Source organism: Trachymyrmex septentrionalis, unplaced genomic scaffold, assembly GCF_001594115.1.
Source record: "Trachymyrmex septentrionalis isolate Tsep2-gDNA-1 unplaced genomic scaffold, Tsep1.0 scaffold60, whole genome shotgun sequence".
Taxonomy (NCBI): domain Eukaryota; kingdom Metazoa; phylum Arthropoda; class Insecta; order Hymenoptera; family Formicidae; genus Trachymyrmex; species Trachymyrmex septentrionalis.
In genome coordinates this window covers 4,348,564-4,362,699 of record NW_017305779.1, presented here as the reverse complement: position 1 = coordinate 4,362,699, position 14,136 = coordinate 4,348,564, and the positions used below count along the sequence as shown (strand labels likewise).

The following is a 14,136-nucleotide window of genomic DNA, read 5'->3' as shown; positions in this document are numbered from 1 at the left end:
ACGAAAATACAACTTTCTAATTGTGAATAAAAATCTTTTTTTGACTTTGGAAACATTTAAAAGTTATTAAAGTGGAGTCCGGTGAATATACAGTCCAGTTCTACTTTCCTTTATACGCATATATCTATTTGCTCATGTAATCTTGCGAAACGTAATAATTTAGTTTTATGTAAATTTACTTTCCCACGTAATCTTACGAAATAAAAGAATTCGTTATTTATTTTCAAATTTGTAAACTATCGATGGATTTTATAGTCGTTATCTTGTGTCGTAATCTGTTCTTTGTTCAAACGACCTGCTTTTTCGTATGAATCAGACGATATGCGCATTTTATTTCAAGTGCCCTTCTTCGATGGGCCATAATCCTTGAGCATCTTTAAGGATGTCATTTCGATACCGGAAGTTACACACAAATCGTGATCGATTGGAACCAAGCTCCCAATAAGGGATCCGAAAGGGTCGCGTGATTGGTGAAAGGGGTCCGCATCCAAAGCAGTGCAATAGTCGGTATCCCCGCCTCATCCCTGGGTCCCCCTGGACTTGGGCAGGGCTCAGCTATAAAAGCATACTGCGTCGCCCCTCGGACACGTAGTGTTTTCCCGCGTAGCGCACAAGAAAAACTGTCATCACACACCATGAAGTTCTTTGTAAGTTTCTCCTCGCAATAACGTGAGGAAGTAAAAGTTAAATTGTTGTGGATCCGAGAATGATTCCCTTTGCGATTGATCGTGGGGATTCTGTTACGCAGTGTTGCACAAGTTCTGCATTTGCTTAGAATTTCTATTATATTTATTTTGCATTACGTAGATATAGATCGCAATTACTTTATTTTACTTTTTGTTATAAAATTATGATTTAGATATTTTAGATTAACATTACAAAGTTCAATAAAAAATAAAGAAATTTAATATATATATAATATAAATCATAGTTTAAAATATTAATTATTTTATTATTACACGCATAATTAATATATATTATTAATTTGATTATGTTAAATTTAAATTATTAATAATTATGGTTCATATTGAATATTTTAATGTGAAATCATTGTGCGACAATATTTCTATTATTATATGAAAAGAGAAAGTTTTTCAGTTATACTTGACATTCGTGATACACATTTATAGTATTTAAAATATATAATTAAACATTTAGTTAATTTTTGTAATTTTCATTATATTATGACATAAACATATTTTGAATATATTGTGAATATATATATCTAATATTATTACATGTTGCTATTGTGTGCATTACATCGCGCAACATTATATTGCTGTATTGTTACAGATTGTTTTGTTTGCTGTTGTAGCTGTCGTCAGCGCCGGATATGAGGCAAGTACTTCATAATCATCATTCAAAGAAGTTCACATTTACATAAATTTTATAATTTATGTTATTATTTATCTTTATTGTGTGCGTAAACATATAGTAACACTAATTGTAACACCATGTAAATTATCTGTCAACGTTACTACTATTTCTCTGAATTTTACCTTTGTGATTAATCAAACTTTAATTATTTCATTCTTAGTATTAATTTTTAGCAACTCTCGATGATTGTTTCTTCTTAAATAACTAAACATTCTTTGTTACTCGAATATTCGAGCGACTCAAATCTTGATGAGAAAACACACTTTAACAAGATATCTGTATAATTATTTCTTCTTAATCAGCCATTTTCAAGGGCAAATTTGTAGTCTTTTAATCTCTCAGTTTGAAATTAATCTCTCAAAAGTAAGTCGTTACTGTTATTATTGTTATTCATCAAGCATGACTGATTTTGTCTAACTTCTTATATTTTGACATTTCAATTTTGTTTTTACTTGAACTTCTTCTCTCTGTAAGATTTAATTATTTAATATACTGATCAATAAATGTATGCAACAACTCTAGTAACTCTAAATATTTAATAACAAAATCTTCTTTAATCTTTCTTCTCGTCTTTGCGGATATTTCTCTATCAAACATCATTGTGGTTCTATTCTTCGTAATTTTCTCAATCTGTAATAACTGCTCATTTCTTAAATCACCATCGCTGATTGATCAACGTTATGCGGACTACGGAGGCTCGTTCTATTTCTCTTCTGACAACCGAGTATCTTTAGACATACTTGGCGGGAAAGTAATTTCACGTAACACCCGTGTTATCAAGGCGATTGATTTCGATTATATGAAAAAGACTGTTTGACGCATCTCAGATCGCGCAGCCCTGGGCGGCTCCTGTGGTGCACGCTTCTCCAGTGGTGCACGGGCCTCAGCCTTGGGTCGCACCCGCGCCTAAAATCGTCAAGGTCGAAGCTCCCGTAGCGCACGGCAAGGTAATGGTGATAGAAAACTATTCATCGAGAGGTCCATATTATATTACGCGATAGATATCTAGTCACCTCTGTGGGTTTAGCAGGGCCCTAGCTGACTAGATAATTTATTGCGCGATGAAGGTAATGCGCCAAGATAGTGGAGAATGTTAAAATAAAGCCGCTGTAATAATGAGAATGGAAAAATATTGTTGAAGTATTCATAATTGAAAAATACACTTAACATTCAATGTACATTTAGCGTTTGATATTAATTCAAGTAAATAAGATATATTTTTTTAATCAATTTTGAAAATTCGATTAGGTGAATTAATACAATGAGTAAGTAATAAATATTAATTACGGTTTATTACATAATTGAAAAATATTTGCTATTTGATAAGATATTATTCTTCAGCGAGTATGGCTTAAGATATCTAAAACAAGTACTATAATTACATAATTACAAACGATAGATAAGTAATAGTAGTTTTCGGAAAATGCCAAACGAGATACCGAGCAGAAATTGTTATTTCGTGTCGTTGATTATGCCTTCTCTTCCGTTTAATGATCGGTTGATTTCTAATGTTATATTACGTTATTAGATCTGATCAGTAGTTACGTATCTTTCTTACTATACATTGCAGCTAAACCGGCAATGAAATAGGTGTCCGCGATCGTTAACTAATTGGATTTCCTACTTAATCGAAGACCTATAAAGAGTCGGTGACGAAACCCGACTCTATTGCACCGAAATAATCGGTGCAGCAAGTTGTTACGTAACGCTTGTTCCGCCTTCAAGTTCTCATTGCATAATTAATGATAAGCAGCTTTGTTCTATTCGTTTTCACAACTACTTAGAAATTTGATTGTAACTGATATTTTATTGAAGAAAGTAAAATGTCCTTTATAACATTTTTTGCATTTAAAAAAAATAATTATTGTCTTTATATTATTATAAATTTACAAAATTAATTATAATTACACAAAAAACATAACGCACATAAGTACATAATATAAAATTTTTAATTAAACTTTATTATTTTGTTTCTTAAAACTAAATTTATTGTTATTAATTATAATAATTTAGTTATTATATATTGATTATAATAATTTAATTTGAATAATAAAAATTAATTTAATATCTTTAACATTAATTTTTTTATAAATTATTTTTAATGTTATTGAGTATAAATTTCAATCGATTATATTTTTTTGCAAAATAATAATAAAATAATTCTAGGGATATTTTATGAATTGATCGCATCTCGAACAAAATTGTGTAGATGAATATTCTTACATTATTTATAATACATATTTAATATATAATTAATACATAACATACAATTTTATTTTTTATTTAACATATTTTAATTCTTCATACTTTTAATACATATATTATATTATTCTTATTATTTAATATAATTTATTATTTCTATTTTATGAATTGTATAATTATTCTAACATTTAAAGAAAAGCAATATTCAAAAAGAGTCTAATAATTATTCTGAGCATAATGATAACATTTTATTATTATTTACAGCAAGTCTACCATGCGCATTTCATCCCCCAGCAACCCGCCATTCCGCCTCCACATCCGGGTCCCCTGCATATCAAGGGAAACGACCACGTCACTAGACTACATTATGATGGTCCTCATGTAGCGCATCCACATCTCGTCGGAGTTGAGCATTACGCCCCCGCCCCGGAACCTGCAATCTCCATCATAAAGACTAAACACGGCTGGGATTAAGGATCCTGTATGACGATTAAACCCATTGATCCAGAGTGGTCTATACTGGAGTGGCACTCATCTCGAATATTATTGATCAAAATAATGACAACAGACAACTTCGTCGACGATATATATATATTCGATTTTTTGCGAATTCAAATAATTTCAATTGAAGAGAATCGTCAAAATCAGCATCTCCGAGGAATTTTGAAACCTTTAGAAGAAACGAAAAATCGTGGACCACTCACGGATCGCAGACCAGGCAGCCAAACTTAAGAATAAAACAAATCCGTCTTGATTTTACCTTTAGAACTACATATGACACGCCTTACACAAATATACATGGACACGAATATCCGCATCTTTTTCTGTTCCTTCATCTTTCCCAACACCGAAATTCTCGTGCGGCAATTGTGATATTGAAGAAGACATTATAACATCAAAGAGAGCGTTTTCCCTTTCCCCCTCATTTCTCGGATCCCGTCCTATTTTTCTTCACTGTCCGCACCAACACTTTTATTTATTTTCTAATAAAAGTTAATGTGTACGTCTTGTGATAAAACAGAAATTATGTTGTCGTTTATTCAGTGACCCAGATCCATTCTTTTTTGTTACATTCTAACTTCGTTTTATTTTTATTTTTATGTTTATTTTTATTAAGTTTTTTCTTTTTTTTTCATTTCTTTTTTTTCTACTCTTGAAAAGAGTGATAACGATTAGTTAACGATTAATAGTTACGATAACTAAGTCGGAAGAAATAAATTCCAATATGATTACGTGTGAAACGTATGCAAGAACATAAATTGTGTAACATATTATTAAATGAGTACATGTTACACCGTTCTAGAATTTTCATCTCAGCTTTTTTCAAGCTACATTATCAAAGTCTCCACAAGATCAGTCAAGTGTAACAAGATACAGGCACTTGTTTACAAGTTAATATATTGTACGAGGTTGCGTTTAAAAGTTTATGAAAGTTTGCCTATACTGCTTATAAACTAGGCCACTTTGCAAACAGGATTAATTATTATTTAATAAAAAATTAAATTATTTTATATAATTATTTATTTTTTTTATATAATTATTTTATATAATATAATTAAAAATTTGCTATGCAACGAAGAATTTGAATTTTTAATTATCTATATAAAATACTTATTATATTTAGTAGCTGTTATGATAAAATAAATTAATTTGATATTAATTTCGATACATCTTGATGCGTAAATTTTGTTAACAAATGTAAGAAAATAATAACAATTTTACGTTTCACGAAGAATGCGCTAATAATAGAAGCCTACCTCTAGCTAGAAGAACGCAATCTAATTTTTTGTTTCTCATTTTAAATTTATTCTTGATTTTTGCATTTAATAAATTATTAATCAAATCGTGTATACGTATATATTGTATAAATGTTGCTTAAATAGAACTAGATAATTAAAAAATAAAATTTAATTACAATTAAAGTTTAACAATTAAAGCATTATAATTGTTAAATCATTATAATTGTTAAGCATTATAATTGTTAAGCATTACAATTGGTTAAAGCATTAATAATTGAAAAATAATGAAACTTATGTATGTGTCTTAATATTTATACATATATGTTTTAAAATTTATGTTCTTTGTAATCATATAATAAAACCTATAATAAACACAAATTATGCAATTTTCCTCTTAGAAAATTTTGATAAAATTGTATAAAAGATAAATAAATTTTATAATTAAAATTAGATAAAAATTAATGTAGAGCTAATGCAGAAATAATTTGAAAATTAAGTTATATGTATATACAGAAATAGATAAGATCTATCCCAATCAGTCTAAATCAATTCTTCTACGGGAATCTTATGAGAAACGCCGTAATTCCTTAAAGAAAAAAATCTTAGCGATTGTGTGAATTATTGTCGATCTAATCATTGTAATTTATCATCGCGATCTAACACGCCGTTCTTTATTCAAGTAAAGCATATTTTATCTAACATTCACATTTACATATACACACTCACTTACCGATTATTGTGTAAGATTAATGACTATCGTCTATCTATTTGATGGGCCACATCTCATGATCTTCAGCATCAGTAACTTTAAGGGTGACACCATCATTGATATCGAAAATATTGGAAACGTGACAAGGTGTGACGTCGCGGTTGGGCGGGCACCTAACAAGGGGGCCTGAAAGGGTGTCGGTCGCGTGGTTAGTGAAAGGGGTCTGTGCGACGTGCCCCCGCCTAACGCCCTGAGAGTGGGCCTGGACTTGGGCAGGGACCTGCTATAAAAGCATATCGCGTCGCCCCTTGAAGACATAGTGCTTGCTCGTATAACGCAAGAAAAACCATCGCTCGCCACCATGAAGTTCTTCGTAAGTTTTTCCCTTCACTCACAATGACTTCGCCGCGTTGATTTCTCAGTTTTATCTTCAGCTTACATCCTTTTATCTGTATATAGAATTTACGTTACATTTATGTAAAGAAAAATATTAAATCTTGTGTATACTTAATTATTTAATTAATTTTATCTTATTTAATGTATTGTATAAAAATTGTATATCTTTTATTTGACCTATTTTATTTTACTTGTACTTCTTCTGAGTTTTTATTTGTCTGGTGGTATATTATTCTTTCTTTTTTTTTATTATTATATTTATTTATTTATTATAGGTGGGGTCAATTTTTTAAATTAGAACTTGTCTAAAGTTTTGAATATATTATGTTTTATTATTATATTAAACATTGTGTGTTCTCTTGTTACAGATTGTTCTGTTCGCCATTGTGGCGGTTGCCAGCGCTGTAAGTATTTTAATTATTATTTTAAAAAGTTTAGTTCTAATAATATTCCGTAAAACTTTTCAATTTATCACATATCTGGATATTATTACTTTATCGAATTGTAAGTTAATACATTACATTACGCTGTTTATACATTACAAATTACATGTTATCAAGAAATGATCTATTATAGAATGTATAATTTTACATTATAATTATCCAGCAAACAATTACATAATATAATTATTTTCTAACAAAATATTAAAATATTACAAATTAATATAAAATTAATAGAAATATTTTAAAATAATTAAGCGTAAAGCAACAGCTGAAAAGTATCAGTATCTATAATCCTAGACTTATCATTAAATTTTCTACTTAATTAACTCTATTATCTCCATGTCGAAACTCAGCCGCAATTGTATCAAATTGATCACGCTCGTTTATGCAATTTCCGTCCCGAAGTTCCTATTATCCGAGCTATAGTACTCTCTTGCATTCACTCGCAATTTCGTAATGGAAGACTATGTTTCCTGGAAATTTTTTAAGATTATTAGATTTTCTGATCGCTTCAATTACGTAATAGCATGGATAAGTGAGAGTAGTTGTTTTAGTAATTAATAAAATATCTTGTCTTCTTTTATGTTTAGGGCCACTATGCGGAGCACATTCATGTCAATGGACAACCCGCCATTCCGGCCCCCAAAACTCTCCCGCTCGCCCTCCACGGTAACGACCACACCACCCGCCTTCACTACTCTGGAACTCATATAGGGCACCCACACTTGGTGGGAGTCGATCATTACATCCCGGCGCCGCATTACGAGCCCCAGATCGCCAACGTGGCTGTCCACGGACACGGCTGGCATTAGATCCCATTACCTGAGCCAGCAGACCCGCTGGTCTGGAGTGGTCCACGCCGAACGCGTCATCCTGAGGCTGATATGAGGCAACAAATCAGCGACCACCACGATTGGTGAACGAAACAACGAATGAAGTCTTTGTCGAGAGTTCCTTCTTTTGTCTCTTCGGCAAGACGTTTCAATTCTGCGAGATCGCTCGCCGAGGATTGTGGATGTTCGGCCTTGATGGTCGAGGATCTCCGGTTCGAGGGTCGAGGATCACGGAGGAATACCGTTGCGAAATTGCAATATATTGGCAGATCGAAATGGAATTCGACTGCCTCAGGATAGCTGCCATGACTTGGGCCACTCCCAAGGACCGTTCCCAGAAAGACCAGGCAATCAAACTTGAAAAAAGTCCCACCCCGCCACTCTCTCATCTTCTTTTCGTTTTACCTTGACGCTACATATGACACGCATCGTATGAACATTGATGAACAATTAGGTCCTTTCGTCTATTTCCATTTTCCATCTCATTTCGTCAACATCAAAATTATGTGCGGCACATTAAAGAAGAGACCATAACATCACAATGCGGCCATTTCTTCCTGTCCCCACTATTCGTCTTCCGGCAGCAACACTTTTATTTATTTTATAAATAAAAAGTCGATTTTTACGTCTTGTGATAAAATGCGTCGTTTGTTTTTTATTCGATTTCACCCCAAGTACGTATCTCTCGTAATTGCAAAATATCGTGCAAATTACGTCATGAAAGTTATTCAACTAGATCATATATGTAAGATTAGATTAGAAAAAACAAAATGCCATAATGATAAAAAAGTAAATAATTTTAATACGAGAGCTAGATTAATCAAAGTAGAAAAAGATATTAAAAGTAAAACTGTATTAATTTAAATAAAACGAGAACAAATTCGCTGTTTGATATTTATTGAGGTTTATTGGATTGAAAACTCATTAAGAACTGTTAATGATGCAATATGTATCAAGCAAATCATGCAAAACAGCTCAATAACGGGCTTGTGAACTCTCAGTAACGGTCAAACAATACGTCAATTTCGCGTAGTTAACTCATTAATGTTGCTACTCAACTGTATTTCATGGTTTCGATTACGTAATTCGATTGCACAAACTGATACTGGATTAACAAAGTGCACTTTGTCGAGTAAACTGATCGTAATATTTATTCAATGAGTACGCTTTAATATTCTTGTCTTATTGATTCAAATGTATAGCTTTAAGGATATCTTCTTTATGAAAAGAAATTATTTTTATTAAAAAAGTTTACAATTTTTCCTTACATCATCCTTTCGGAACGAATTGCATATCCATCAGACTGCAATATCCATTCTACGGGAAAGGTTCTTCTGGAAACTTTATGTAAACGGCCCGACTGCGAATCAATCTAACGTCGCCGAGCAACGGATAGTCCAAACAGAGCCACCCTAAAGCTGGTTGCTATTCTTTTCGTCGCGCTGGTGTCGTGCATCCGATGCCGCGATGCGAATCGCGCATGTTTTCGTCACGCACATAAATAATCGACTTTATTATAAAATCTGCCGCAATCACGTTCCATCGTCATTCCGCATCAGTTGACAGGGGAAACGTTCGTTCTCCAGGATAGAAATGCATCAACGATATCACGGATGACGACTGTCATCAATGCGCTTCGGTACGAGCTTGCTACATCGAAATAGTTCAACAAGATTTTCGCATGTGGTCCCTCAACTTTTTAGCTATGTTAAAATTTAAATACTTTAAAATATCTTTAGTTCTATTGCACGGATTTTTAGTGAATTCCTTTTGACACCAAATGCCATACAAATTTTTGATCTTTACTGTTAAGTATGTTTCTTTTTCAAAATGACTAAAACCATCTTGTAATATATTTGTCGATTGTAATATAATTTGATGTGTTGTAATTATCGATAATTATTAAATAATTAATTATTGAAATAATTAATTTTAAACTTTTTATGATTGTATATCCAAAATTTTTGCGGACTTTGTTCAGATTTTTAAAATTATGCTATTCTAAAGTATAACGAAGCATTTAAGCTATTCTAAAGTATAACAATGTATATTAAAGATTACATACTTTATTTTAATTAATAATTAGTACCTTTATATTTTTTATCTATATTTTTTATTATTATTAATACCTATTTTAATAATTAACGTTTTAAAGTTCTATTTTTCCTTTCTGCAATATTTAAATTTTAATTACCTAATTATCTTATCATTACTTTTAAATTATTAATAGATATCTTTATTTTTGTATTTTTAAAAATATTTTTGTTATACTAAATTATATTGTTTGTAATATTATTTTTTTTTATTACAAATCTTGTTTTTTTTTGTCAGATTTATTTATTACAAATGACTTTGAGGTTTCGTTAAAAGATCGATGCCAAAAAGAATTTTATAAAAGAGATTTATTAATCTCGTTAAGTTCTCTTAGAATTGCTTGCGGTCTCACCGCGTGATTTCAGCATCACGTCGATGCTTTTCTATGAGAAGTTTACGAGTGTCTTTACTATCCGTTTGATCATTCGGAAAACATTCTAGCTGCAGTTTGCTTCGAGCAACAATTGCGTAACAGGAAAGGAAGAATTATGCATTATACCTCGGCGAAACTGTTCTGCGGAAAAGGGACATGATATCCGACTGTACGATCGTACCACCGAATGTATGTTCTTATTTACGCGATGATCGTTTTGCTTTATTTCTATTCAATTCGCGAATATTATGCAATGATTTCAGCATCATGTTAGTGCATGCTAGCGTTACGTTCTTATGAACTCTTATAAGGATTCTCGTATGCTTGCGAGAGAAAGCAAAATTTAATTGCGCTTTGTACACACATTTATTGAACATAGATTTTTTATTTAAACAATTTACATAAATTATATTAAACTGGAAAAATTATAATATTAAATCAAATAACTATTTAAATTTATTAAATTTAATTAATAAAATTTAATTAATTAAAAAAATAAACTTATAAAAAAACTACTCCAATATTTTTCCAGTAATTTAATTAATTTTGAAGCTTAAAGCTAATTTTTAAAACTAAATTCTTTTCTAAAGTTGATTTTTTTAATTTAAAGTTCAAAACACGAATTGGAAAATTATTCTTTAATAACTGATGTGAATCAGATATGTCTTATTAATGTAAAATTAAAATAGATATGACGGTATCCTATTGAAAATTCTTACGTTCTCCAATTAATTTTCTGAAATGGCACGAGCGAATCATTTACATCAAAGTGAACGTTACCGCGGAATGTCGGAGAGTCCACGTTGCTCACCCACCTATAATTATACTGTGCGTCGCTTAGAGATTTTTAATTTTTCCATTTGAAGCGTTGAAACTTGAGAATGTAGAATGTGCCAGCTAATCTATACAGAATAACGTATGGAAACGGGTGTTTTCTTCATATAATATTGCTGCGAGCTCAATTCGCAGCGGTGCGTAGCCGACTGGCAAATATATAGTTATGACTGCTACAGCAATCAGGTGCATTGCGAATTATTGCTTGCGACAAGCTTTTTCTGCATACGAATATTCGTTTCCTCGCATTGCAATGATAGCGTAAAAAGAGAATCGTTATGGCCCCAAAATGCGATCACGCGAGATATATTATCTATTGTGATCACGAAGTCGTTTATTTGCACAATCTGTTTTTTTTTTATTAATCTTTTATTATTTCTTTATTAAACTGATCTTTTTTTAATAATTTCCTATTAATTTTTATTCATCTGCAATATCTTCAAATTATTTTATTCAAATTTTCTTTATTTGTAACATCTTAATGTCAACTTTTTATTTTACTAAATTTTTTCTGAAATATACTATTTTTATTAAGTTTATTTTAATTCTAGTAATTTTCTTTTGCTAGAAAATGGAATATCTCTTTTTTTTTTCGAGGCGACAAAAAGAGAAAGTGATAAAAACAAGATAATACCTCTACATTATTCGATCATGTAAATTAATTCGTATATCTTGATATTAGATACGTATTGATAACTATTGAAATGTCTACGCATTCGAACCAGTTGGTAGAAAATGTTGTATATCGTTGATTTAAATCGAGCCCCCAAGTTAATGAACACGCCCTCAAGTCGGGTAATAATCATTCGAGCGTAGAGTTGACTAGTAAGTAAGCATGACACCAGTACCAATATAACAATTTACATGCACAGGCATTTAATTAGGTTCCCAGTCGCCTAGTCTGCCAGTAGCACATATTTCACGACGATAAATCTTGATTACTATCCCGACAAATATATCCCTCGATCAACTGGAGGAACTATTAATGCTCGAGTTTCAATCGCAGTTAGATATGGATCTATTTGAATTTATATGGCAATCGGGAGATGCATTCGATACGCAATTTTATCTTGACAGATTACACTATGATATGTATTGAATTTATAGCAAGTGGAAAGTCATAACTTGCTTGAGAAGGATGAATGAAAACTTGAAATGTATCTTCAAATGTATTATTAAACTTCTTGAAAATTGGAAACTTATTTGACTTTCGCTGATTTTTTTATTTTTCTTCTTTTTTAATTTTAAATCTTTTTTTTTTAAATTATTAATTGCAATTTAATTAGAAGAATTTTTTTGTGTCTTTCGAATTATTTTCTTTTGAGAATAAGAAATATTGATGTCACGAAGAACTGTCGGTTTTCTTAATCGATTTATCTTTGTTTGTGAGGATGTAATCGATTGCATACTCGTGTCTCCGTCGTCTCGAAATAATAATAATTCTAGACGAGCAGCAGGCACCACTCGAAATAAATTTCCTTTCTATTGACCGTTTACCGAGGAACTGGAGCAACTTCCCCAATAACGGGAGCACAAATACGCGATCGCATGCTATCTATCCGATAGAGCGGTTGCATGAATAATGAATGCAGCGTGTGGTGCATTACGTAGCACGCGTTGTTGCATACTTTCTCTCTTCGTAATGAATGTTTTTCCGCGATAAAACGTGTTTCCTTGGACGCCGCCCGCTGCACGTGCGTTATAAGCTTGACACGTCCTGTCCTTTTGATATTCAATATATCTAAATTATGATATCAAGATGATAGCTTTTTATAACGATGGTCAATTATATAAGTAGTTTTAATTATCTATTAGCCCTTTTGATCTATTAATGTGTGGTTCTATTTTCATTTAATCATTAGCTTTCTATTAATTATATTCTAATTGTTTTAATTCTAATTGTTAATAATTTTCTAATTGTAAATTAATAAAATATAATAATAATAATATTCTACACAACATAATTAATATAATTATACATAACATTTTTTAATCCATTTTAATTTATAAAAAGATAATTAATTCTTTTATTAGATTTGTTTTATCGTTTTGTGTCATTTATACCAAAATCACTAAAATTATATAACAAAAAATTTAATGTGAATTAAATTTTATGTATAGAATAGGGAATATAAAAAATTATATATATGGAATAGAAAAGTATAATAATATGATATTGTTTATTAATTTCATTTCAGTAAAAATATAATTTTTTAGATAATTTTAATAAGAAAGATATTCTCTTTCAGCTTTTTTATATTAGGCATGTGATTATTTTAAATCTTTGTTCTTGAGCCAGATTGGAAAGTACAATGAGACTTATATATGCAACTAGAAGTTCGTAACGGAAGTATAATACAATTACATAAACGTTTACTGTACTTTGTAACTACCTTGAGGAAGTGCTTTTACGCAAACGAAGCTTCCTAATAGCGGCTATAGCTCGCGGGTATGTGCCAACTCTGTTCGTACTATATACCATAATAATAATTGTTAATTGTTTCGTTTGTAATCCGATCACTATCACGATACGACTGATCGCGTGCGAAAGGTATATTTCACTTTGCGCAAGGTGGAAATAACGGAAATCGTTACGAAATCGTTACAATTTCATTTTTTCCTACGGAAATTCAGTTGAACGGTACGAAATAAAATGATTTGAAAGGAAACTAAAAGGCTTAGACAAGGATTATTTATTACTGTCACTATGCATGTCTAGTTAACATCATTATTTTAATATAATACGTATAATTTAAATTGAACTTTTAGAATATAATTCGATTTAAGAGTACGATTCTAAGAGAATGTGTTAAGGTCTTAAATCCCTTTTTATTACTTTGTTCTATTTTAATTTACATATACGACTTTAACTTTTACGTATAGGCAAATACCATTTACAAGACAAGTCGAGCACGATTTCTAATCTGATTCGTGACGCAGGTATAAATGGAGAGTAAATAACGTAAATAATAATATTCATTGATTTACGATTAATCAGCGTGAACTTCAAAAGAATTATAGTTTCAAAAGAAAAATGATATCGTTTTGAGGTACAAGCTACACCTGCGCATTGTAAGAATAAATATTATCTTTGCACACAATACACACACACACATACACACACACACACACACAA

The 14,136-nt window shown here is 31.0% G+C and overlaps 2 protein-coding genes across 2 annotated transcripts; both read left to right on the top strand.

The window, feature by feature from the left end:
- The first annotated feature begins 560 nt into the window (after positions 1 to 560).
- LOC108752636 lies at positions 561 to 4,556 on the top strand. The gene is made up of 4 exons (XM_018493615.1): positions 561 to 647; positions 1,294 to 1,338; positions 2,205 to 2,324; positions 3,844 to 4,556. The coding sequence occupies exons 1-4, from the start codon at positions 636 to 638 to the stop codon at positions 4,051 to 4,053; spliced, it is 387 nt and encodes a 128-aa protein (XP_018349117.1). The 5' UTR covers positions 561 to 635; the 3' UTR covers positions 4,054 to 4,556.
- Positions 4,557 to 6,316: 1,760 nt separating this feature from the next.
- LOC108752674 lies at positions 6,317 to 8,339 on the top strand. Its single transcript, XM_018493696.1, has 3 exons — positions 6,317 to 6,400; positions 6,792 to 6,827; positions 7,457 to 8,339. Exons 1-3 carry the CDS (start codon positions 6,389 to 6,391, stop codon positions 7,676 to 7,678), a joined length of 270 nt encoding a protein of 89 aa, XP_018349198.1. The 5' UTR covers positions 6,317 to 6,388; the 3' UTR covers positions 7,679 to 8,339.
- The last annotated feature ends 5,797 nt before the right edge of the window (positions 8,340 to 14,136 follow it).